Raw genomic sequence first — 24,118 nt, 5'->3', positions numbered from 1 at the left:
TCATTCAGCTTGAGACCTGCCTCGGTCTTGGTTGGACGAGTGATTTTCCACTGAAGCCTGGACGGCTTCACATCACGTTGTGAGCGTCGGGACCTTATTCAAACCGTGTGCACTGGCCTCCATTGGCACCTGCATGGGGGTCATCGCTGCTGCCAGGCCATGGGGGCTCCGGTGGGTGAAGGTGAACCTGACTCTGACACCTCCCAGCCTGGACTGGGGGCCTCATTAACTGCAGGGTGGGGTGCTTGTCCCAGGGCCTGCCTGCCATGGTCTCCACAGACGCTGCACGGTTATGGGGTGCTCGTTACAGGCCGGCTGGGAGGAAGGGTCCTGGAGACTACTGGCAGGGGCCATAGCTTGTGGCGGTGGTCCACGGTGGAGCAGTGCCTGTCTCAGCCTTTCCTGTCCTATGTGGTGGCCTCTCTCTGAGCTTCTCCTGCAGAGAACAGTCTGCTCTTGGGGCTTTGTGTCTGCCTGTTGGTGTTTCACGTCGCCCGCCCCAGCCCTCCTCCTCCGTCTGTCCTCTGTGTTCCCCTGGAGGCCTGGGTCTCGGCTTGAGCTCCCAGGATGGTGGCAGAGGCCCACCTGCCTGCCTGGGACTGGAGGTCAGCTTGCAATTCAGAATAGACAATGCATCCCTTTGTGATTTATTTCCTCTTGCATTTGTGGTCCCATTTGGGGGAGCTGTGTGAGCAGCATGGTGTCGGGAACAGGGAGCTCTGTGTCCTGGGGCTTCGTCCCCAGAGCTGACCGTGTCAGACGTGGGAACTGAGCGGTCTGGGAGATACTCATTCACACGTTGCGCAGTAACAGTAAGCCGTTACGTGTTAACACGGTATCGTGCTTTTAACAAATACCTATTTGACAAACGGGTGAGAAGTGTAAGGAAAAGAGTGGCTTGTTTGCGTTTTTGTGGCTCTCTGGCCAAGGACGATGCTTGGCCCTCTGCCTCTGTGCCCACCTGCTGGGAGCTGCCCTTTGGTGGAAACACAGGACGAAATTCTGCTGCCTCTGGTGTGGTGTGTCGTTGGTACAGGAAGACTCGGGGGCCCTTGATGTGGTGGCCGATTCAGTGTCCTGTGAGATGAAGAGAATCGCACCTTTTCGAGGGCCAGCGCCCGGGAGGTGGGCACACCGGGGCGTGCCGGAGCCCGCTGATGCGGCTTAGCTGGCCCGCATGCTCGGAGGACCAGCGGCCCCTCGGGGCTTACCCGTCCACACGTTTCAGGTTTTGGTTAAAACTGAAACCACTCTTCTGAAGGGAGACTGTAACATACTTGCTCTTAAGATACGTGGCTGTTTTCCTGTGTCCGGGCCCCAGTCAGTGGAGTTGCACTACCCTGGTGCGAAGGCAGAGCCCTGCGCAGACACGGTCGTGTGGGCAGCGCGGGCGAGGCCGCGCGTGAGCTCTGACGTTGGAGGGAGCAGAGGGCAGTGCGGTGTGGCAGTGCTTTATGTGCGTCGGTGGGAAGTCTCACGTCCGTGAGAGGGTGCGCAGCTGCCAGCACGGCTGGGTCTCTTCACCTGCGGGGTTTGGACGTGGCACCCCCGTTGTTCCTCAGAATCATGAGTTTTATTGCGTCAGCATCAGTGTCTCAGGGAGGGAGCCTGTGGCTGGCGGTGGCCGTGGGGCCAGAGGCGTCCTTGTGCAGGTTGTGACTCCAGCGAGCAGCCGCTAGAAACAGCCACTCAGGGAGGACCCGCCAGCCACGAGAGCCCCTCATCTCGAGGTCGTGACACGCGAGAGTGTGTGCTTCGGGTCTGACGTGGAGACGGATGTGCGCGGAAGGCGCTGGGAGAAACTTCCCGTGCCCAGCCTGGGATGGGCCCCAGGGAAGAGCATTGCTGACACGCTCGCCAGTTGTTTGTGTTAATATTTGACCGTTTAACGGAATTGTGCACACATCGTCCCGAATGGCCTCCCCTGCCCTTCGGAGGACGACTGACTTCAGCCCCGTGCACCTGCCGCTTAGCGCCGCCCATGCTTTCGGTTCTGGAGAATTGGGATAGAAACGGTTTGTTGGCTTTGTTGTTTTAAAAGTCTTATGGATTGCTTAACCGTATTTGAGGATAAATAACGTTTCCTGCTGGTTTCTAGGAAATGGTTCGCTAGCTCTTCACATTTTGCCCTTTGCTCTAAAATGAGGGAACCAAATGCAGCGGTGTTTTGTTGACGGAAGAAGGTAGGTGTTCGCTTCCAGCAGGAGGAAGCATCGTCGGATTTAGGGCGTCCGCTCTGAGAAAGCATAAGTAGGTGCTGTCGAGAGTAGGTGGTTTTTCGTAACTAAAATGCTCTCTGTGTGTGTATTTATGTACCTGCTCCAAGAGCCAGGCGTCCTTCAAAGTGACTTTCCTCATGCGGGACTATGACGTTCATTTCAGAGTGGTTCAGCCGCCGCGGCAGATGCCTGCTCAGGAGCTGCCAGATAGCCGACCCGGAGAGCAGCCCGGCCCCAGTGGACGGAAGCGACAGCCCAGCATGTCAGAGACTATGCCGCTGTACACGCTGTGTAAGGAGGACTTAGAGAGTATGGACAAAGAGGTGAGGCCCGCGGGCGCCAGCGCGCCGGGGGCAGGGCGCGGACCGCGCTCACGCACCACCCTTGGTTTCCCAGGGACGCTTCCACCGAGAGATGTGCGGCGGCCTTGAGTGACGCGTCAGGGCATCGGCAACGCTGGAAAGCCCGGCTGCGACCCACCGGTGGGGCCAACGGGCAAGTCCTCGCCCCCGTCGTTGGCGAGGGCCCGGCCTCGGGCGGGTGGGGCCGGGGCTGCCGGCGGCCTGCACTGCCCGCGGGAGACCCTCGATGGCCACCTGCCCGGGTCACGGCCGGCAGTTCGTTGCAGGATTTTATCGTTACACCACTAAATGGTTTTAGGCCACATCGGTGGGGTTTTTGTTTTTTTCAAATGTGTAATTGTGGGAATAAGGATAATAGGGCCCTGAATCCATTTTGAATTGGAGACTAAATATGGTGGGGCTTTTCTTTCAGAACCTCCAGTGCTAAGCTGCAGATGATTTTTTAAGTCAGTCTGTTGTCTTCCCCTGGGTCGTCTTTAGAAATGACCGAAGCTCACATGTCAGCCCCTCCTTGGTCCCGCCAGCCCTAGGCCCTGTGGCCCTCACCCCTGCCCTAGGCCGGCGCCCTTGAGAGAAGGGTCCCGCTGCCTGTGGGGTCTCCGTTTGTTTGTAGGTGGGTCGTGCAGCCTCAGTGCAGAAAACCCGTCATGCATCCGGGTGCGCGTGGCACCTTCTTGGCGCTCCCAGCCGGCCTCTGCTTGGGACAGAAGCCGTGCGCTGGCCGGCCCCTCGGCGGCCTCACTTCCTGCTCTGGCACCACGGCACGCTCTGTGTCCGTCGCGACCGCTGGGAAGATGCGCACATAGCAGACCACGTTGTAGTGTATTTTCAGCAGCAGCGGGAAAATGTCAGTGGTTACACTCGGCGCAGAACCTCACCAGCAGCTCCGATTCTCGTCTTCAGACGCTGGTTTACCAGATGACAGTTGAACCTTGTTTACAGATGTGCTGAATTCCGCTTTTTGCCATTTTGTGAACATTAGCTGGCGTACGTGCTGATCTTTGTTTCATAAAAATGTTTTCTCCAAACAAGTTTCCTCAGTGCTACTTGTTTAAGGGAGTTGCTGAGCCCGGGGGGACTCTGGGGAGGGGCCGCTGGCACTGGCGTCCCCTGCCGTCCTGGCCGCCCTGCAGACACACCCTCAGTGTCAGGTGGGGACAGTGACTGCGGCGCTTATTCATGTCAGAGCGGATTGGAATCTTACCGAGAAGTGAAAGTGTTCGACACAGCTTCTGGCATTCTGAGAGAGGAAACTTAGCCTGCAGGCCTCCCGTCTGGCTCCTCAGCAGCAGGGGTGTGGAGGGCGAGGGCGGTCTTGGGCTTGGACCTGGTGAGCACTAGGCTGTGCCGTGCGACCCAGGTCCCGCGCGCCCTGCCAGGGAGACCGCAGCTGCGTTTGGGCGCTGACGCTGGGCGCCCTGGCTGGTGGCGGCCCGAGCCGACCCCCCACCCCTGCTCCTCTTCCAGGGTTCCCGGTTCTTGGGGAGCACGGTGGGCCACACGCCGCAGGGTTTAGAAATCGGAAGCTGAGAAGCAGGGAAGAGAACGTGCATGGCCAAGACCATTTACGACGGGGTCCCTCTTGTCTGCAGTTCTGTCCGGAGCAGAAAAGGTCCCTGGGAGCGACAGCAGGCAGCCGAGACTGGACAGACAGTCCCGTGTCCCTGGCTGCTGGGTGTGGCTGAGCTGGTGATGCAGCCGCCGCGGGTCGTCTCAGAGCAGCTCCGTGCCGGGCCACATGGGGACGTCCTGGACAGAGCGTGCCCCTGACAGGAGGGACACCCCGGTGTCAGAAGGTGCTGTCGCCACGTGTCCCCTTCTGAAATGCCCACACGTCCGGGTGGCAGGAGACGCACATCGGCCTCCCAGAGTGCTGCTGGAAAGCAGGCACGCTGCCTCAGCGGACACCGGTCCTGGGGCCCTGCTCCGTGAGCTTGAAGAAGTGACGCTCAGTCCCGCATCCGCTTCGCTGAGTCTCCTGCGGTGTGCCGCACTCGCGCAGCTCTGGATCGGGAGGAGAGAGCAGACCCCGCAAGACGAGGAGCTGTGTGACGATCGTGCCTCACGTGCAGGCTTCAGAGAGCACCCCCGTCTGCAAGGCAGGGACCCCAAGGTCTTATCATTAGAGTAGAAGGAAGGACGGAAGGGAGGGTGAGGCTTGTAGGAAATTTTGAAATGTTTGGAGAGAATCCCAGGAAGCTTCCTAAAAACTGGAGTGGGTTGTGATAGAAAGGGGTCATGTTTCCACCAGCAGCATGTCAGACTGGTTTTGTTTTCTAGCGGCCCTTGTTCTTTTGAGATAATTCAGGGTGGATTGCTTTTCCAGAGTCATCCTGGTTTCTGTAGAAATTTGTACATATTGGCGACCTGACTTAGGTGGCCTGCTTTTTGTGCATTTGTTCTTGGATTTATCAAGAACATTCAGTTGAGAAACAAAATGTCGTTTGTATGAGTTCCTTCAGTGGTCTGTCTGGCAAAAACATTTATTTTAAATACAGTTAGGTCCTAGGAATTGTGAGACCTACCTCAGGCCCTCTGGCATAATTCTGTACACGTCAGGCAGTTCTCTTACTAGTTCAGTAAATGGAGGGTCCTGGGAATTAGGATCGAGAAATGTGAGCTTACTCAGCTGTGTCACGGCGGGAGGTCCCCGCCCTGCCCTGCCGCCCCTGTCCTCACCTGTGCAATCACTCCATCTTACTATAGTTGTGTTCATTGAATCCGCCAGAGGGGGCTCTTCCGACGGGCTGCAGTCCGCCTTGACAGGTGCTCCACAGCCAGGGTGTCCCGCAGCGTGTCTTTCGGAGGCCCTGTGTGTGGGACCAGACGCCTCTCCCAGCCCCCAACAGCCGCAGTCCTCTTTGTTTCTGTCCCTCCTTTGTCCTGCTGCCAGAGTATCTCTGTAAACGCAGCTCAGCTCAAGTCCCTAGAGGCATGTCTCACCAGTGACGAGGTGTTTTGGGTGCTGCAGGGCCTGCCCCTGGCCTGTTGTCCTTGTCATGCACCAGGCATTATGCTGGCATCTCAGACCAAGCATCCTTGCAAGCATCCTTGCAAACCAGGGTCTGAGACAGACTCTTCTGTGCACTGTTCCCAGAGAGTACTGACAGCACTGCAGCCCCCCTCCCTCCATCCAGGGGTTTGCTTTCTGCAGGCTCGGGTACCTGCGGCCAGCCCTGCTCCAGAGGCTGGGGGTCGTCCTCCGGACGTATGGTCAGACGGTCAGTAGCGGCCTCCTGCTACATCACACGCCCACATCCTTCGCCCCCTTCGTGTCTCCACAGGAAGAGGAAGGGTGGGCGCGGCGTGGTGAGAGGCGGTGCGATGCCCTGAGTGAGCACGTTCGCACGCGTCTTACAAGCAGCGTGTCGCTGTGATCGTTCTGTTTTACTACCAGTTACTGGTGACCTTTCCCTGTCGGCCCGGCTTTGTCCTGGACACGCACTTACAGGGCTCAGGCGTCCACTGGGGCTCTGCAGCACAGCGTGGGTGACGGAGGGACTGCCGTATATGCACGTCCAGGGTGATTATTTCAGTTTTTAGTCCTGTTGGTGCCAAATGGTTACACTTTGTGGATCGTGGTTCACACCAAGAAGAGCTTTTTGCCGAGACTCCGTGACCACGATCACTGCTTGCTGTGGTTCAGACAGGCGTTCACACCGCGGACAGCAGTTTCCTCCTGGCACAGAGGCAGGTTCTGTGATGCGCAAGGTGGCGAGCCTTGTTTTGTAGTGTGGCTGCTTTGGTTGTGTCAGAGTTGTAGGTTTGCCTCAGATGAATAAGCACCATCTGTAAGCACAGTGAACGCACGCCTCGTCTCCTGCTTGAATACGGTGACACCCTTCTGGAGAGGAGGTGGGGTCTCCGGCGTGGGTGTGCCGTTGTCTGGAGAGTCAGAGATGATCCCACAAAACGCACGCGCACCCGCATCCGTCCACGCGCACAGCTTCACTCGCTCGATCGGCTCCCAGAGGGTTCACACGGTGCTGGGGAGCTGCCCGGTGGCGGTTTCGGCCGGGTGCCGCACACCACCACGTTTTCCCTGTGGCTTCGAAGCTGTACTCGGTGTGGGACTCGTGCGTCGGGAAAATCTTCACACAGTTGCTCTTCCCACCCCTGATGTCAGGTCTGCCCCGTCTGGCAGCAAATACTGTTTTGCAATTGTATTTGGAATAAAACAGGCACATTTTCTGTTGGCTTCAAAGTGTTGAGATGAAGCAGGTTTATTCCAGAAGCTACTGCGGACTCCAGCTTGGGGGAGGGGGCGCACGAGGCGTGGCTGCAGCGCTGTCGTAGCTCGTGCTGCTGTTGGTAACGCGTTCATACTGTTTTGCCCAAATTATGGTTCTTAGGGTTAGGGGCGTCTTCAACACCGTGGGGGGTTTTTCACAAGGCGTCAGCTCCCAGAGGCGGTATGTTTATTGTAGCGTGGTGTTCCCAGGGGTCAGGTTTGTTCACGTGTGTTTACGTCTTGGGCAGACACACAAGGAACGTACGGAATGGAGTTCTCGCTGCGTTTGTTCACAGGCTGATGAGCAGTTTTCGTGTGGGATGCGTGGGCTGTGGCTCCAAAATGAAAGAAGGGGTCACCCTTCAAGTTAAAACGTGCAACAGTCTGTTCTGAAGGGGAAGAGTTGACTGTCACGTTGCTTAGAGTCAGGTCAGGAGGTGAGGCGTCAGCCGTAAGTGATGAGAGGGACCAGCGAGCGATGCTGCTCGCACACATTGGAGAAGGGCAGGGCAGCGTCTCGGCGGGAGGAAGAGCAAACCGTCGCTAACCCGTGCCAGCCCAGGTGGGTCACCCCCGCCACAGCCTCCCCCAGCCTCCCCTGTACCTGCAGCTGATGTCCACGGAATAGAGAGAGGAGGGCCCCACTCGGTCAGCAGACCTTGCAGTTCCTGATCAGGGTCGTGAGTCCAAACCCCACGTGGGGCCTAGAGCTTACTTTTTAAGGAAGGAGAAAAATAAAAGAGCAGACAGGTTCCTGAGAGTCAGCATGGGTGCAGCAGGGAAGAGTGAGCGTAGTCGTGGATTTTCTGGCATTTTCCAAATTCTGTGTCCCTAGCTCTTGCCCTTCCTTATTTGGAGGTGGGGGCATCTCTCCCCCAGCTCTGCCCTGGGGCAGGCACCCAAAATGCAGAGGGTCTGGGGACAGGAGTCTGTGGCCCAGAGAACATGGAGGCACCTTTCTCTGCCTGTTTGTCCCGTGGGTAGCCCCAGCCCTACCATACTGTGCAACCGCTCCGGGGCTGTCTGAGAGAGGGGCACCCCAGCTCTGTGTGGGAGCCAACCCAAGCCCCAGGCTCACCTCCGAGAGCAGACGTAGAACAGATCCCAAGAGGCCGTGGAACAGACAGCATCACAAAGGCATACAGTTCATGTTGCAGTCCACAGAAGGCGAGGCAGAACTTTTCCTTACCCACCCTAAGCAGGCTGATCGCCCGCTAGAACAGACCCGCGTTCTCCAGAAGCTCAAAGAGGATGTCCTGTTGGAAGTGTCCAGGCACAATCTGAGCGAGTGGCAGCAGACGCCCACCCCAAGCCAGCCCAGATGTCGGGGTTATGAGACCAGCTCTGTAAGAGCTGCTCGGTGGCTGTGCTCCCTGGGCAGAGGCGTGCAGCCTTGTGGGGAGTGCGCACGCTAAAGAGCAGGCAACAGGGATTTCAGAGCTGGGAAAGACACACGCTAAGCAGAGTCCCTGACGTTGCCCTGACATGCCCCTGATAGAGTGGAGGCCGAGAGGAAAGAGCCCATGAAAAGTGCTGCAGAAACTACCCTGAAGACAAGCCAGAAAACAGATCGGGGGCCGTGGTCAGAGCCACGGGGATGTCCAGTCAGCATCCGCTTGCGCGCACGTGTGTGTGTGTGCGTGGTTGGAATTCCCAAGAAGGGGAGGACATTGGTGTGGGACAGATACTTGGAGGAATGATGGCTGAAAACCTTCAGAACTTGGTCAAAAGCATACGTTTACTGGTTTCTGATGCTGCAGACCAGTCTGGCCAGTCGTAGAATTTCATAAAGCAGAGTGACGTCCACACTCTGTGTCTCCTCTTGGCTCCCGTCTCCCCAGGACCACAGCACACTGTGTGGAGAAGCTTTGCATTCAAGGAGGGCCTTGCGAGTGAAGGGGCCCCTGTGTGCATGTTCGGCAGGGGTGCAGGGACGGCGTGTGGTAGGACTCAGTGTTCACTGGCACACAGATGCCCAGAAGAGACTGCCGGAGGAGGTTCAGAGTGTTATTTGAGGCTTGGTCACATGAGTCTCTAATCCTAGGTGTTATGTGCACATTTTATGAGCAGTAAGCGCTTGTAAGGTTTAATTGCTTGCTTTCCTGTCGGCCTGCGTGTCTTCCTGTGTCTTCAGCCCCGTCAGTGGTCAGCCGTGCCGTGCAACCTCATTTACACGTGTTCGTCCTGAGCAGCCTCGCGGTCGTGCCGCCTGGGCTTTCTTCCTCCGACGGTAATCAGGCACGGACATGGGGCGGGGACACCTCCGTAACTTGGCCAAGTGACCCTTCTGTTCACATGCTTCTGTTTGGAGCTGGTACTGTGGACCAACAGATACATTTGTAACATTCAGGGATTTACGTGGGTCGGCAGGCCTCCCAAAGTTATTGTACCAAAAAGCCGCCACGAGAATTCTTGTGTGTCTTAGAATGGTGTTGTGTTTTGTTTTAGTAAGCAGGCAGCTCTGCAATCGATGTTACGAACTTTTCAGATATCTTGAGATAATTAACATATATTAGCCTTTAGAAAAAATGCTTGAGATTGAAGATAATATGTGAAAACAGCATTTTAATAGGAAAGTGAAATGGGGACACGTCCTAATTTATTTCTCGTGTCCTAGAGTGCCTGTCCTGCAGGCTCGGCCAGCTCAGTCTGTGCAGGAGGCCATGGCCGAAGGAATTACGACAAGCGCACTGCTGGCCCGAAGCCACGGCCATCAGCACTGTTGCCCGAGTGTTTTCTCGCTGCCTGCAGGCTCCCAGGCCACTGCAGCAGAGGGAGCAGCAGGCTTTTTCTCGGCTTTGCTGTGAGTTTATAGGTGTGGGTGGACTTGGGCAGCAGTGCATCTGTCCCCTTTTCTCCGCGTCCTCCTTGGAGAAAGTAATCTCTAACGTGTCTAAACACATTTCCAGTTTAATCAAGGGAGAAGGATGCCTGTTACAGGGAGTGACTGGGAAGTTTGCTTTTCCAGCCCGGGGTGCGTTTCTGTTCCCTCTCACCATTCCCCGCTTAGCTGTCTTCCATCTCCACAGGCAGAGGCGGTGAGGAGTCCATAATCCCCATGGCCCTGCGTCTTCCAAAGTGAGGCGATGGGAATGTTTTCCACTGCATTCGATGTGATCCGTGTTGGCCCTTTGAGAGATTTCAGTCGTTAATTCAGTATAAAATGAATTTTGTTTTTCTCTTCACGTACTTTTAGATTTTTCCTTAAGATTCTAAAATTTTTACCCTAACATCTTTTAAATATTATTTAAAAAGTAAATAATTTGTTACACATTACTGGTTTTCAAACAGCTGGGTTACCTTTGTGTAAGAGAAGGCCCTGGAAAGATGTCTTTTGTTCTGAAACAGATCCTTTCATAGGAGTAAAGCCGAGTGAGGAAGAGCCAGCGTAAGTGTAATGTAGATGTGGCCAGACTTTAATGTGTGTCCACGGTTTGAGTTTGGCCGTGCAGAATGTTGTTCTGAATCTTCCGAACAGCTGGCCCAACGAACGTGTGCGTGGGTTAGGTGTCCGCCGATGCGAGCGACCGGACTCCTGCTCGCAGGCAGTGCTGACACTTTCCCGGTCACTTCGCGGTCTCTGAGAGGCTGTGGTTGTGTACTTTGGTGGTCACGTTTAAAATAACTGATTTTTTCAATTCTTTTTTTTTTTTTTTTTTTTTTGTCTTGAAAAGGTATGATGCAGAGTTAAAGGCCTGAAGTATTTTCAGAGGAAAATTTAAAAGAATATTCTAATAGGTTTGCTCATCAACATAGAATAAATACAACCAATTAAGTACAGTGCTGAAGTGAGAATGCCCTAACTTCTTACTAAACTCTGTGCTTTCTGTTAAATGCATTTGGCTTAGGGGCAAACCCTGTGTGTAGTTTAAAGCCCTGACAGTGAGGTGATGATTATGCTTCACTGACGTGGCTGTTTCTGTATTCTCACTGAGGTCAGCGTGGGAGTGACTGATGCCCTAGGGTCGAAGCTGCTCTGCGTTGGGACCCCCCTCCCTTTATCCATCAGAGGCTTTGTAACTAGGTGTGCCTGTGCCCTCGCGGTCCATGCAGAGCAGCTCATGGGGCCTGTGGGGGTGCCCCATGCTGAGGAGGCGAGGAGTGAGCGGCCCTGTCCCTGAACGTGCTGAGGAGCTGGTGGGGGGCGGGGCGGGAGGCCATGCACTTGGCCCTTTGTCAGGAGGGGCTGCAGCTGGCCAGCTCTGCTGGGAGCTTCCTTAGAGGGCACCACCCAGTTGTCCATGGGAAGAAGTCCGTTTTTGTGAGTTAAAAACATCTGTCTTTCTTCCTTTCTGCGTTTTCTGAAATAAGCTGAAAACCTGGTCTTTCTGAATTAATGGATTTTTTTAATTGAATGTTTAAGTTGCCATAACATCCCTGTAGTTCCAAGTTCAAAACGCCTGAAAGCCGCTGTGAGTGCACCGTCAGGGTTCCCACAGACAGCTTTCACCTTGGCTGCAGCCAGCCCAGCTTCCCTGCAGCATGTGGGCTGGCATTTGGGAAAACGGTGCCCTCACACCTGGTGGCTCTTAAGTCCCTGTTGCGAAGTGGACCGACAGAAGGCCGTGGAGACTCGTCTGTTCTTGCCCAGTTGTGTGGGGGTCACAGCGAGCAGCTCTGACACCACCTGCACTCACACACTCCCCCTCATCAGACGCCAGGCACACGGGGGGGGTCCCAGCCTGTCACCCCTGCGGATGACCAGCCAGCTGTGAATCACGGTTCCCACAACCCGCTGCTGGGACTCCATCCTTTGCCAGGGCTGCTCCCGCACTTACTTACTTTCAGTGGCTTATTATGTAATAAGGAACATGACAGACGCGGGTGAATAGCCACAGAGCCACACAGGGTGAGGTCCACAGGGTCCCGAGCACAGGAGTTTCTGTCCCCGTGGAGCTGGGGTGGGCCACCCTGCCAGTATGTGGAAGCGCCCAGAGCCCCGTACTCAGTCTCCAGCCCCCTCCCCTCCCTGGAGGAAGGGGGTGGGGCTGCAGGCTCCAGGCTTCTGCTCTGGCTGGTCTCCTGACCAGTGACCAGCCCTGTCCAGAGCCCACCTACACTCGCCTCAGTGGAAAAAAATGTGTCACTGTCCGCTGGGAAAATGCAAGGGGCTTAGGAGCTCTGAGTCAGGACAGAGGGACAGAGACCAATAAACACATCTCAGTTTACTGTTCTACAGATCAGATAATCTTGTTACATAACGATCTACTCCGAGGTCATAAAGACTTACTTATGTTGACTTATAGGATTTTTGACATTGTTGTTTGCTTTTTCTGCGTATATATTTTGAGGGGAAAAAACGTCTCCAGCTCTGATGCGTGCTACCGAGGACTCAAGGAATGCACGAGTTAGTGTGGTCGCTAGTGTCCGCCTCGCACCTTTTTTAAATAAGTCGATGTTAATGTCCTGAAAGGTCATTAGGCACTTCTCAGGGTACATACATTTGGGGAAGTTACAGAGGCCTTGAAGGAGAGCTTCTGAGCCTGGGAGTTACTTCTGTGAACGTCTGCTGTCCGGGCTTGACCACCCAGACCACACGCGCTCTACGAAAAGGCTGGCTGTACTGCCGTGTACTGCGGGGTCCCCAGCCCACCCACCTGATGGAGGACCTGCGATTTTTCTGTCACACATTGAGTTAGAACAAAGAAAGATCGCAATGTCAGTTGTGCCAGCAGGACATTGCTTCTTGAGAAAAGAGCAGTGTTCCAAAAACGTCACCGGAGGTGCCCAGAAATCCAAAGCACTGGGGACATTTCTATCCTGGTGCAGTGGGTAACCTCCCATGCCTTATTTTCTCCTTTCTGCCTGATCTCTGTTGTTCTCCAGTGTCTTTGTTAGAGGAGCAGGGTGAATTTGAGAGAAAGGCACAGAGACCGAGGTCTGACAGGTGGAAGGCCGACTCTAACTCCATCATCTGTGTCCAGGCGCACCCCAAATCTGATGTAACGGCCCCTTCTGACTGAACGGGTATTAGGAGCTATGCTGGTGGGAGAGCCGCAGGAGCCTCCCTTGGTGGGCATCCCTGGGGGCCTGGGGCCCTGGCGCTCGGCCTCCAGAAGCAGGCCTGCCCTGGGCTATAGGGGGGCGGGGAGGGTCGACTCTCGGGCCCCTGGCTATTAGTTTCCATCACCCTCACTTGGCATGCCCGTGAATGGTTCAGCATGAGGCCTGTGGGAAAGAACAAGCACCCCGGACATGGCTGGGACCCCGCCGGCAGCAGGTGCCCCCACCCCAAGACTCCAGAGCACGTCCTGATAGCAGTCGTTCTGTGTGGCTCATCGATCATGAGCATTGTAACAGAATCCTCTGATTCTTCACCATAAAGTTCATTCGCACACTAGCAAGAAAACCCCCATTAGAATCATGCCGCCAAGAAGTGACCGTCCGGTTCTCCGGGTTACCTGTACCAGGGTCACGTGTGGGGTCCTGGGATCCCAGGAGTGGTGGCCTGGGCCTTCTTGGCTTTCCCTCTTCCTCCTCGTGCATCTGCTCTGTGCCCCTTGGTGCCATGCGGCTGGAAGGGCCAGGTGGCCGCAGACCCTGGGACTCGGCCCAGGGCGGGACTAGACGCGCAGCCCGTGCACTGAAAGCATGTGCATGTGGTTGGGACCGGCCGGGGCCACGGGACATGGGATGGGAGGTGGGTGTGTTCCTGCACTGACTGTCACTCACCCCCTACCAGGTGGATGACATCCTAGGAGAGGGCAGTGACGACAGCGACAGCGAGAAGAAGAGGCCAGAGGAGGAGCGGCAGGAGCGGCCCCCACCCCGGGAGCCCCAGGCCACGCTGGAGGCCATGCCGTGCAGTGAGAGGACCACCGCAGGCAGCCGGGGGCCCAGGTGAGGGGGCGTGCCGGGGGGAGGGGACAGGCCACGTGATGGCTGCAGGTGTGCTGCAGTCACAGAACGGAGTCCTCAAGGCTTCGCATTTTCAGAAGGTTTCGTTCACGGTGATGTGAATTCTTATCGAAGTCTTCGTGGTTTCAGTTACTCCTTGTGGAAATCTAGCTGTTCCCCTTGGGAGAGCGCTTCGTGCATGTTGTTAGTAGGAACCCTGCAGGAGCCGCGGTGCCCAGCCCTGAGCCGAGGGCAAGGCAGCACCGTGGCCAGCACGTCGTGGCACAGCTCCCACTTTCCCGCACGCCCCGCTGTGGTGGTCCGCGGCCCCCGTCAGTGGGTGGTGTGCGCTCTGGCCGCGCCAGCCTCCCCACCAGCGCTGACCGTGTGACCGAGTCCTCTCCTGGACTGGATGACGTGCTAGGATTCTCCTCTGCAGCATCTTTTTGTCTCACTTGGATTTGATAATCACCTCATGTTGTCTTTGCCCAGTTTCCTTCTTTTTTGCCACTAAGTCTTCCCACCCCAGCGGCTCAGTTCAGTCCCGCCCGAAGCCAGAGCTGCTGTCCCTGAGTGTCCCTGAGCTGCATGCTGGGACTGGCCTCACCGCCTCCAGGTTACAGTCACTGCCTCCCAGCTCCAACAGTTCGATCTTTGTTTCTCTCATTTTGGTGGAGTGGGTGCATCTTCCAGAAGCTTCCGGGGACAAACTTTGCGCATCAGGAAATGCCTTCTTGTCGCTGGCCGGACAGTGGAGCAGGGGGCACAGTAGTCCCGGGAGGAAGCTGTGTCCCTCGGAAGTGAGACAGCGTTGCTCCAGCTCTGTCTGCACAGTGTTGGCGGGGGCCCCTGCCGTCTGCCGCGGTGAGGACCTCTCCCCCTGCTTCTGCCCCGCGTGCCGTGCAGGGTTGATGCACTGCCCGTCAGAGCCCAGGCTGCTCACGCCAGGCTGGGGTGCTTCAGCAGGACACCCCCCCCCAACCGACCTCCGTAATGAGAAGCGAGCAGACGCGCGTCCCACGTGTTGGGTTTAAGAGCCATGTCTCAAGACCTCCTCCCAGCCACGCGGTGGGCCGGCCCTTGAACCTCCCGGCCTCAGTTTCCTCTTCTGAAACAGGGGCATCGGTGGTGCCGCCTCGGGTTGCTGCGGGTCAGCCAGTGAATCGGGGCCGGCACAGACTGCACACGCACGTGCTCGCCCTGTAATTGGGCTCTCCCTCTGCGTGGGGGCTCTTTTCTTGAACCACGGAGTCCGTTCGCAGTCCGTCTGGTCTGACCCTAAGACGTGCCGTGGGTGAGTAAACACCTCAAGAGTTCGGTGTACTTAAGCAGTGCAGTGACAAAACAGGATTGGGCTGGAGATTCTAGCAGCAGACGGAGAGAGGGCAGAGACTCGTGGCTCCGTGCGTAGGATTTTACTCCGAGAAGGGAAGCAGCCGTGCAGCCGTGCTGTGGAGCAGGAAGACGTAGCCGCCTCCCGCCGTGCTCTCACCGTCCTGCCCTTCATGCAGCAGAGCTTTCCAGAGCGGAGGATGCAGTGCCGTTTGGTTGTTTGAGGAGCCAGTTGTTTAAAATTCCGCGTTGGGTGATGATAAGCCTTGCACAATCGTTGTGCTGGGCTGGGTCTTCATGTCTGTGCAGGGGTTCCCCTAGGGTCTCTGGGAGCCGGCCTCCCACCCACTGTGAGAACCTGGACCCACATCCAGGTGCTGGCTGGTGCGTGGGACGCGTGACGTCTCCTTGCTGATTTGTAGCGTGCTCTGGTTCTGCTCTTGTTTTCTCTGTCAAGTAAAACATTCAGGCATTTCTCACTGAGACTCAGAGAGGCCTGGCCAGAACCCACTGGGAGTGTCCTCTCTTCGAGGGGCGGTGGCTGCAGTCGTTCGGCAGACTGAGGCCCCGTGCGCCACCGAGCCCAAGAGTGCACATCGAATTTTGTTTCTTCGTTTTTACTGGTTCGTGTGCCCGCCCACAAACGACAGGCACCAGGGCTTGTCGGAAAGAGTTTTCCTGTGATGTGGTTTGGGTGCTGGCCTTCTGGACTGGAGGCCAGGGGAGCAACGTGGTTTTCGTCCCAGGGGCTGGGTCTCCTGCATCTCTGTGGTCAGCCTGCATGGGGCGGGGACATCCAGCATCCAGCTTGGAAGTTTCTCCTGGTCTTGTGGGGACCGTCGTCTAAACAGGAGGTGCCAACATAGCAACAAGATGCTTGAATCCTCCAACATGTGACGGTGGGGGTGGGGGTGGGGGCAGCAGAGCACAAGCAGGACCGAATGTGGGGCTGAGCCACCATCCCGCGCCCGGCATCCTGGGAGCCACACCTGACGGTCCTGAGGCCAGGTGAGCAAGGCATCCTCAGACTTTGCTCATGCTTCGCTTGCTGCATGGGATGTGCTCTCTACCTCCCACAGAGCTGGCTTCCGCTCGTCCCTGAGCCTGGGGACACTCACGGTGCTCCTTCCCACCTGCCTTCCTCTGCTTCTCCTGAACTTCATACGTGGGGCCGTGGCGCGAGCTTCCTGGTGTCTGGGTTTGCCCCACGGCTCAGACCCTTGACCCCAGCAGAGTCGGGTGCAGTGGCTCCCCTCAGCCATCGCAGGTGACTGCAGTTTGCGGACCTTGTTTCCTTCTGTATCAGAGAAGTTGGCAGGTGTGCGTTGCTGGTTGTATTTTATTCTTGTTCACGGGGACTAGACATGGAAGTGAGCAATGATGGGAACGCAGGGCCGGCTCTCCACATGAGCGTCTGTTTGGCAGCACCTCTTGCCGAGTCTGCGTGGCCAAGCTCCTCGACGGAATCTTCATGTGCCAGAACGGTCCGGCCGGTCACTAGGCACACAGAGCCGCACTGGCCGGGGAGAGGCCAGAGCCAGCCGCTACAGCACAGGAACCACAATGCCTGTTTCCACTCATGGAGAAGAGGCGGGTGAGAGAAGCTGCCGGTGAGCGTGGCCCGACCTCGGAGCTCACAGAGCGACTCCCACGTGGCCACTGTGAGTATGCTTCCGGCACCGAGGGAGCTGCACGGGGGACTAGGAGCAAGTGGATGGACGACATTGCAAAGTGCAGCAGGGAAATGAACGTTCTCCAGGGGCCCGAGGGCTGAGCCGAACCTCAGAGGAAAGAGTTAGCAGTGTAGCGCGTGGCTCAGACGCGCGGCAACGTGCACTCACGTGCCCACAGCGGGAGCCAGAGGAGCGTTGGAGGGGACGGGCAGAAAACCTCCCAAATTGGATGGAAGGCATTTTCACACATCCCGAAAGCTCGACAAACCCCGAGCAGGGTCAGCGCAGAGATCCACACCCAGACACGTCGTGGTAAAGGTGCCGAAAGCCGGAGACAGGGCACACGTGGCCAGCACCCGCCCAGAGCGCCTGCAGGACCGGCAGCCAGCTTATCGTCAGAGACCGTGGCACGCTCAGGTGTTCGAGAAAAAACCATCAAGCAGGCAAAACTCTGTCAAAAGTGAAGGTGCGATGAGGACGTTCCCGGCTGGGAACTGAGAGAGTTCCTTGTGAGCGAGCTTGCCTCATGGGAAATCCCAAAGGGAGCTCTTCAGCCCGAAAGCCAGGGACCCAGACAGCTCAGAATCATGCAGACAGCAGAGAGCACCATGTAATTATCAGGCAGCGTGAATTTGTGGTTTTCTTCTTTCATTTAACGGATATCAGGAGCAGTTGTGTAACATGTATGGAGCTGTCCGTGGGGCCTGCAGTGCAGAGAGCCGCCATTCGCCAGTGACCACACAGTCGGTAGGAGTGAGATATAGCAGAAGAAACAGTAAATGAGAAGGTTTGCGTGACGCGCCGTAAGTTGCGCGTTTTCTTTCTTTCCATCAGCTTCTGTGTAAGACGTGAGATCACATACAGCGTGCGGGTAATAACGGTGCGTGGCACGCGTAGATGCACCACGAATGACCGGAAAAGCGCGGAAAGAAGGGCAGTCCCGCATTGAGGGATGAGTCTGCACCCGTATCTGACCGGCTGAGACACGGGTCAGTCCGCCATCCATCCTGACGACGTGACGTGGGGTCCGTGCGAGGAGCCCGCAGCAGCCACTGGGGAAGGGAGTCCAGGAGACCGCTCCCGTCCTGCAGCATCACGGTGGGTGGGCTCGCTGAGTGCCGAGGGAGGCAGTAGAGACGGGCAGGCTCAGAACTCGGGACACTCGAGCATGACCAGTGGGGTGGGGTGGGTAACCCGAGAGTAGACAGACCTCGTCGGACCAGCATCTGTGCCTCTCACAGGTGAGCAGTGGTGAGGGAGTGGGTGGCTCGGCTGCGCTTGGAGGCTGAACGCCCGCCGTCAATCATGGCGAGGGCCGAGAGGCAGAAGGAGGACAAACAGCCACTCGATCCCCCCCCCCCCAACATGTGTAGGACAACACCGTCGTGAGGAGGGGCAGCGCGAGAGGACTCCCTCCTCCCGGTCCTGGACGGTGCGGCTCCGGCATCGGGGGTGGTCGTGGGGTCGAAATGAGTGTCCATGAGTGCACACGTCTGCTGACGATGGTGCCCGTGAGACCAGACACTTGGGACACTGGGCATGGAGGTGGAGGAGGGGCGTCAGTGGCCCTCCTGTTCTTGCCCGCGAGGGGAGTTAGAAGTCATCTCGGGAACTGACTTCCGTCGTCAGGCTTTTCAGAAACACTTGCTACCAGTGTGGTCCTGATAACTTTCCTTCGGCAAACGTCCTCTCCCGACGCCTCCGTGTTGACTGCACACTGCGCGTCGCTCGGTTCCCCTGTGCCGACCTTGCTGCCTGCTGAGACTTTCCACCAGGGTGCTCTTCAGAAAGTGGGGGTTCCCTTGGTTTTTGTTTGCGAAGATTCGCTTCAGTGGTTTTTATGACAGGAACTCGCGTCTCTCTCGAGAAAGCAGCAGAGATCGTCACGGACCGTCAGGCCGGGCAGCCAGGAGCCGTGAGCGCACTCCACGTCGTGATCTGAGGAGGCGCACCGCCCACCCGGCCGCACACGCTGCCACGTCCGCAGCCTCACATACAGTCAGCTCGTGAGCTCTGTGCAGAATTATAGCAAAACTGAATCAAGTCAAGAATTTCATTTTTTAATGCTTGTCCGTGTCTCAGAGTGAGATGCATGGATTTTGTTTTGGTCCTTTTGTGACCTGGTCACATGGGCCAGCAGTTCTTGCCACGATCAGTGTCAGATGCACTGAGCTTCCCGCCCCAGCCGCCTCTTCCGCTGGAGCAGGCCCTGTGACGGGCTCTCCACAGAGACGGTCGCTGGGTACGTGGCTTGGGACGCGCCCTCAGCTCTGCCGCAGTCCCCTTTCCTGGAGGCTTCTGCCCCATCTGCTTGATAAGCCTGGCTCCGCAGAAGAGTTTCCTCTTGAGCTCAAGTGTGAGCGTGACACACCTGCACGTGAACGAGTGGGTTCTGCCGACGGGGACGGTGAGGCGGCTCTAAGCCTGGAGCCCTTGTTGTTCTGCACACTCTGGGCCGGTTGCGTTTTCCACAGCCACTGTGACGCCGCACGCAGGATGACCGCGCAGAGGGAGCGGAGGAGAGGTTGGCTGTCATCCTGTAGCCTGAGCATGTCTGACCCCGTGTGTCAGGTGACCAGATGGCCTGGGTCCCCACTCACCGCAAAGGGCAGGCTCCCTGCAGTCCGTCCTCACGCATCCTCACAGATGAGAAGACACCCGCCGTGCCCATGCTTACTTCACGCCATGCACATATTTGAGAAGGGAGCTGCCTCGGCCAGCCTTGCACAAGGCTGTTTCTGCAGACCTGGCCTTTCTGCATGCACACACACGCACGTACACGAAAGAGGTTCGTTAGTCGAGATGGTGCCCTTGTCACGTGCAGCACTGCGGCTGCTTTCTTCCTGCCAAAAAGACAAGCTGCTTTAACGGCAAGTTGAAAAATACATGCTTTGTGGATGCTGTTTGTTGGTCGCTGGTTAGACACCAACGTGTGTGTGTGTCTGCCGCCGTCCAGAAACTGTCGTGTGCGTAATGGCAGCAAACGTGAGGCGCCAGCGTGTGCTCCAACCCCGTGTGCGTTCAGAAATCGAGGAGGAAACGTGCACGTGTTGATGCTGCTGTCATGTTCTTGCTGGATTCCACACTGAATGTTAAAGGATTTTCCAAGCTTTACAGTTTCTCCAAATTAAATCCGTGGGCATTTCTCTGCAGCCGTGCAGTTGGTTGGAGCAACAAAATACAAGTGCCGTGCGCTGCGCTAAGTGGGGGCGGAGTTATTCACAGGCGTTTATTAACCATGACTTTCAGGCTTGTTCCCAACTTTTCAGATAACTGTTTAGAGTTGGGGGAGGGGCATAAGGAGAGGGAGAAGCAGATTCCCTGCTGAGGATAGAGCCCCACCGGGGGCTCGATCCCACGACCCTGAGATCACCTGCACCAAAATAAACAGTCGGATACTCAGCCGAGCCCCCCCGGCGCCCCAAGATGGTTTTTAATTACTACAGTCATGCTGTATATAGAAATATTCTCCGCACGTTATTTAACCAAGAGGTTTGCTCATTCTTAGTCCATCTCTTTTTATACTTGGACTCAGAGAGGCTCAGCCTCTGGGCCACCGGCCGTTTTTTCCCTGATCCTGAGCCACGCGCTTGGCTCCCGTGGGAGCGCCCAGCACGACCACCCCAACATGGGGCTGCTTACGCCGCGTCTTCTCTCCTTCTGTCACTTTCCCACACGAGATCACCCTGTTGCAGTAAAGTCAGTGATTGTACGACGCACACATCACCACCCCGCGTGGGATAGTGTGGGGTCCAGCCCCCCAAGGACATGGCTGTCAGCTTGCCTGTCTCTGGCTCCGTGGTCTCCTCAGCTGCAGACGGAAATGACGACCACCCATGATGGGCTTTTTATGAAGATTACAGGACATCTCGCCCCATGCAGCTAGGACTCAGAGCGGCGTTCTCACCCGTTGTCGTGAACACAGGGGATTTCTGCAGTGAGCCCTACGCAGGTGTGAGCCACGCACAGCAACAGGACTGGCGCCTCTGCCCCAGACACTCTCCACGTGCAGGTGACAGGTTCACAAGGGGCGCCTCGGCCCCATCAGCGAAGCGTCTGCTTTCGGCTCAGGTCACGACCCCACAGTGCTGGGATCAAGTCCCGCATTTGTCTCCATGCTCGGCGGGGAGCCTGCTTCTCCCTCTGCCTCCCCCTGCTGTGCTCTCTCACTTTCTTTCAGAAAAATAAAATCTTTTAAAAAAAAATTTTTCACAGAAGATTTTATCAGAAATTATCATCGTTGTAAGACGGCTGTTTTGAAAGATAACTCTCCGAGCAGTCTGTAGCTTCTCCCCCTGCCCTGGTCCTGCCCTCGGGGGTCCCTGCTCTTCCCCGAGCTCTACCTCTGCTACCCCAGGTCCCGCCAGCACGTACCCCCACCTCTGCCTGGAGGCTTGTCTGAGGTGCTTCTGCGGGTTCCCAATCCGCGTCCTCACAGCAGTGGGTCTGGCTTTTTCCTGGACTTGGGGGCCTTCGTCCCGGTCCGCAGGAACTCTCTGCCTTTGCTTTTTTGCCTCAAGCTCTCAAAGGGATGAAAGGGAACCTGGATAGCGGCCGGGCTCTTCGAGAAGAGCAGACCATTTGTAGGAGGCAAGGGAGGTTGGTCGTGTTTGTCACTTCCTGAGACCGGGCTGCTGCGCTAACCAGAGGACACCCAGAAGGGCTTTGATGGTGTGTGTCCACGCAGTGTGAGGTGCGCTCACAGCCAGGCCATGACGCACGGTGACTAGGGAAGCCCAAGACCAAGAACACATCCTGACGGTAAACCAGGATCGCATGGGGAAACCGAAGACAAGCCTTCACGTGCCCCCTGCGTGCGCTTCAGCTGCAGGTCCGAGGCCAGGCTGGGTGCCCGGAGGACGGGGTGCAGCCAGTGTTTTCCCAGGTCTTCTCAAAATCAGTGGCATTTTGGTCAACCTCCACACTTGCCAACAGCTAAGATGTGTTCCTACGCGGTAGGTTTGGGGGCCTACGCACGCTTTCCTGGGCAGTGCCCCCAAGAGACACTGTTTTTATTGGGGTAGTTATCAGTCGTGTGAACGATAAAAATACCCTGCTATGGTGATGAGATGGGCAATGCCGTTTTTATGTGAAGTAGGTTAACCATTGCGTCTGTGTGTCACTCAGCAAACGGACCATCATCTGAGTGGCCTCAGGATACGTGCGCTTAAAAATAGCTTTTGTTTTGGGGGCTTGGGCGACTGACTCTTGATTTCAGCTCAGGTTGTGATCTCGGGGTCGTGGGATCGAGCCCCGATTCAGGCTCCACGTGGAGTCTACTTGTCCCTCTCCCTCCTCCTGACTTGCACGTGCATGTGCGCTCTCTCTAAAATAAATAAATGAAATCCTTTTTAAAAAATCTTTTGTTTCAGGATATCTCGCAAGTCGAAAATTTAGCCTTTGCTGAGTTACCCGACAGCGTGTCCTCAGGCCGCGTGTGTGCCTGGTTTGGGCCCGACCGGGGGTTCAAGTCCAGCAGATGGATGCCCGGCACCCGCCATGTAGCCCGCGCCCCGCGGCCACAGATGCTGAGCCCCTCACGCTCACTGTTGCCAGCCTGAGCCGTCACACGGGTGCCTTACTTACATTTACTTGGTCTTTTTCAGGGTTTCTGTCCATTTTGAATTTATTCATCTGTCCATTGCTGTGTTCTGATTTGGGAGTGTTTCTCACAGGTTGTTTATTGTCTTAGCAGTTTGTAAAAGCTTGTTCTGTTACAGGGCTCGGGCCACATGTGTCCTCGTCTTGCAGGTAGCCTCCCGACCTCGTGTTTGTGACTTTGCCAGACAAAGACTTCTCGTGCGCTTCAGTTTGTGTTGACGCTGCCTCGGGAGAGGGGAGTTCGGAGGCGGTGGACCGTGTGCTGCCCTGTGTGATAACCTGGGATGTGCCCGCGCTTCCAGGTCCGCGAGGTGGCACAGCGGTTTCTCTGACAGACCAGCCTCTCTGCTGCTGCTCTGCCTGTTGGTTCTTGTCTCGTGGCTCTTGGAGCTCTGGGAAGAAACCAGGTCCTGGGGGCTCCGGACAGCAGGCGCGCGCCCTCCGGTCCCCCCACCGGTCCTCAGTCACACCTGCTGTGCTCACGGCGTCCAGCCCTTGTCCTCTCCCTGTGTCCTCTAGGGTTAGAGGTGATCTGTCACCTGCCCGTGACGCCCTTGTGTACAGCCGACTGTCGCTGCGGGGCCGCCTCTGAAAGTGGAGCCTGGCCGCGCGGGGAATAGACAGAGCGAGTGCCGTGCTCCGGGGTGTGCCGGGCCCATGGTCTTTGACCATCAGCTCGGACTGGCTTTTGCACTGAAGCTAGGACAGTGATGTTCCCCAAAGGACAGCGATAAGCTGCGCGTGTGTGTGCCACGTGGGTGCGTGCGTGCTGGGGTGCGTGCATGCCGGTGCGTTCCTGTGGGGTGCATACGTGTGTGCGTGCTGGGGCGTGTGCATGCCGGTGCGTTCGCGTGCGGTGCGTATGAGTGTGCTGGGGCGTTTGTGCCAGTGCCTGTATGTGTGCTGGGGTGTGTCAGTCCTGGGGCTCGTGGATGCCGGTGCTGGGGGTACGTGCGTGCTGGTGCGTTCCTGCAGGGTGCATACGTGCACACGTGCGTGCATGCTGGGGTCCCTGTGCGTGCCCGCCCCCAGCATGAGCGGTTCACTGTCTACGTCTGTCTTGCAGGGGCCACAAGCGGAAGCTGCCCGAGGAGGATGCCGGCAGCGCGTCCAGCGGGGAGTCCAGCGGGGAGGACGAGGAGGGCAGCAGCTCGGAGGCGGACGAGATGGCCGCGGCACTCGAGGCGGAGCTCAACGACCTCATGTGACCTGCAGGGCGCAGGGCGGACACGCGCCTCGTGCTCCGTCCCCAGAGGGCACCAGGCCACGCAGGCCCTCGGATATCTCCTTTTCTCCAGAAAGACGTGTATATTTGCAGAGCTCCACATACAGAAACATAATTTTGCAGAAATAGGTGTTTTTAGAGATTTTACTACGGAAAGTCTACTTTTCTAAGGGACAGTGTTCCGGGAGGCGGTGTGCCAAAGATGTCGCCGCGCCCCGCGCAGCCTGGTGCAGAGCAGGCGGGCAGGACGTGGGGCCGGGCAGCGGGCGGGCGCGCGGGGCCTTCCTCCTCCGGGACACAGATGTAAAGTTTTTGTATATCTATTTCGCATTTGACCCACCGAGCAGATTTCTCTTTCATTTAATAAAACTCCTTTTTTGTAAGCTGGTTCCCTGGTGTGCTGCAGCAGGAGCCGCCGCGGCCCCGAGCGCCCTGCCTGCCCCGCCTGCCCCGCAGCCTGTGGGGGCGGAGAACACTGCGTGTCGGACAGTCTAGGCGCATCGCCGGGAAAACAGCTCACTTACTCTTGTAGGCCGTTCCGTGGCGGCTGGTCTTTACATTCTTGTGGGGAGCCTCTCAGAAGCCCGTCCGGAGCATTACGAAAGCAGGGGATCGCTGTTACTAAGCGGTCGGGTGAT

The 24,118-nt window shown here is 56.9% G+C and overlaps 1 protein-coding gene across 4 annotated transcripts in view; it reads left to right on the top strand.

The window, feature by feature from the left end:
* The window catches only part of CTDP1 (CTD phosphatase 1), a 54,792-nt gene extending 30,929 nt beyond the window's left edge, over nt 1-23,863 (top strand). For 2 of the 4 annotated variants that reach the window (XM_045790307.2, XM_045790309.2), the window contains exons 11-13: nt 2,383-2,542; nt 13,495-13,652; nt 23,322-23,863. In XM_045790307.2, coding sequence (XP_045646263.1) covers nt 2,383-2,542; nt 13,495-13,652; nt 23,322-23,463 — 460 coding nt within the window. In that variant the 3' untranslated portion in view covers nt 23,464-23,863. Of the gene's footprint in view, nt 1-2,382; nt 2,543-2,615; nt 10,474-13,494; nt 13,653-23,321 lie in introns of those variants that run through there. The other 2 variants (XM_045790308.2, XM_045790310.2) reach the window with 2 other exon arrangements.
* Nucleotides 23,864-24,118: the final 255 nt, after the last annotated feature.

This window comes from Ursus americanus, chromosome 19 (genome assembly GCF_024610735.1).
Source record: "Ursus americanus isolate L20-20 chromosome 19, mUrsAme1.1.p, whole genome shotgun sequence".
Lineage (NCBI taxonomy): Eukaryota > Metazoa > Chordata > Mammalia > Carnivora > Ursidae > Ursus > Ursus americanus.
Note: the sequence above shows the minus strand (reverse complement) of the source record. Positions and strands in the feature narration are given on the sequence as shown.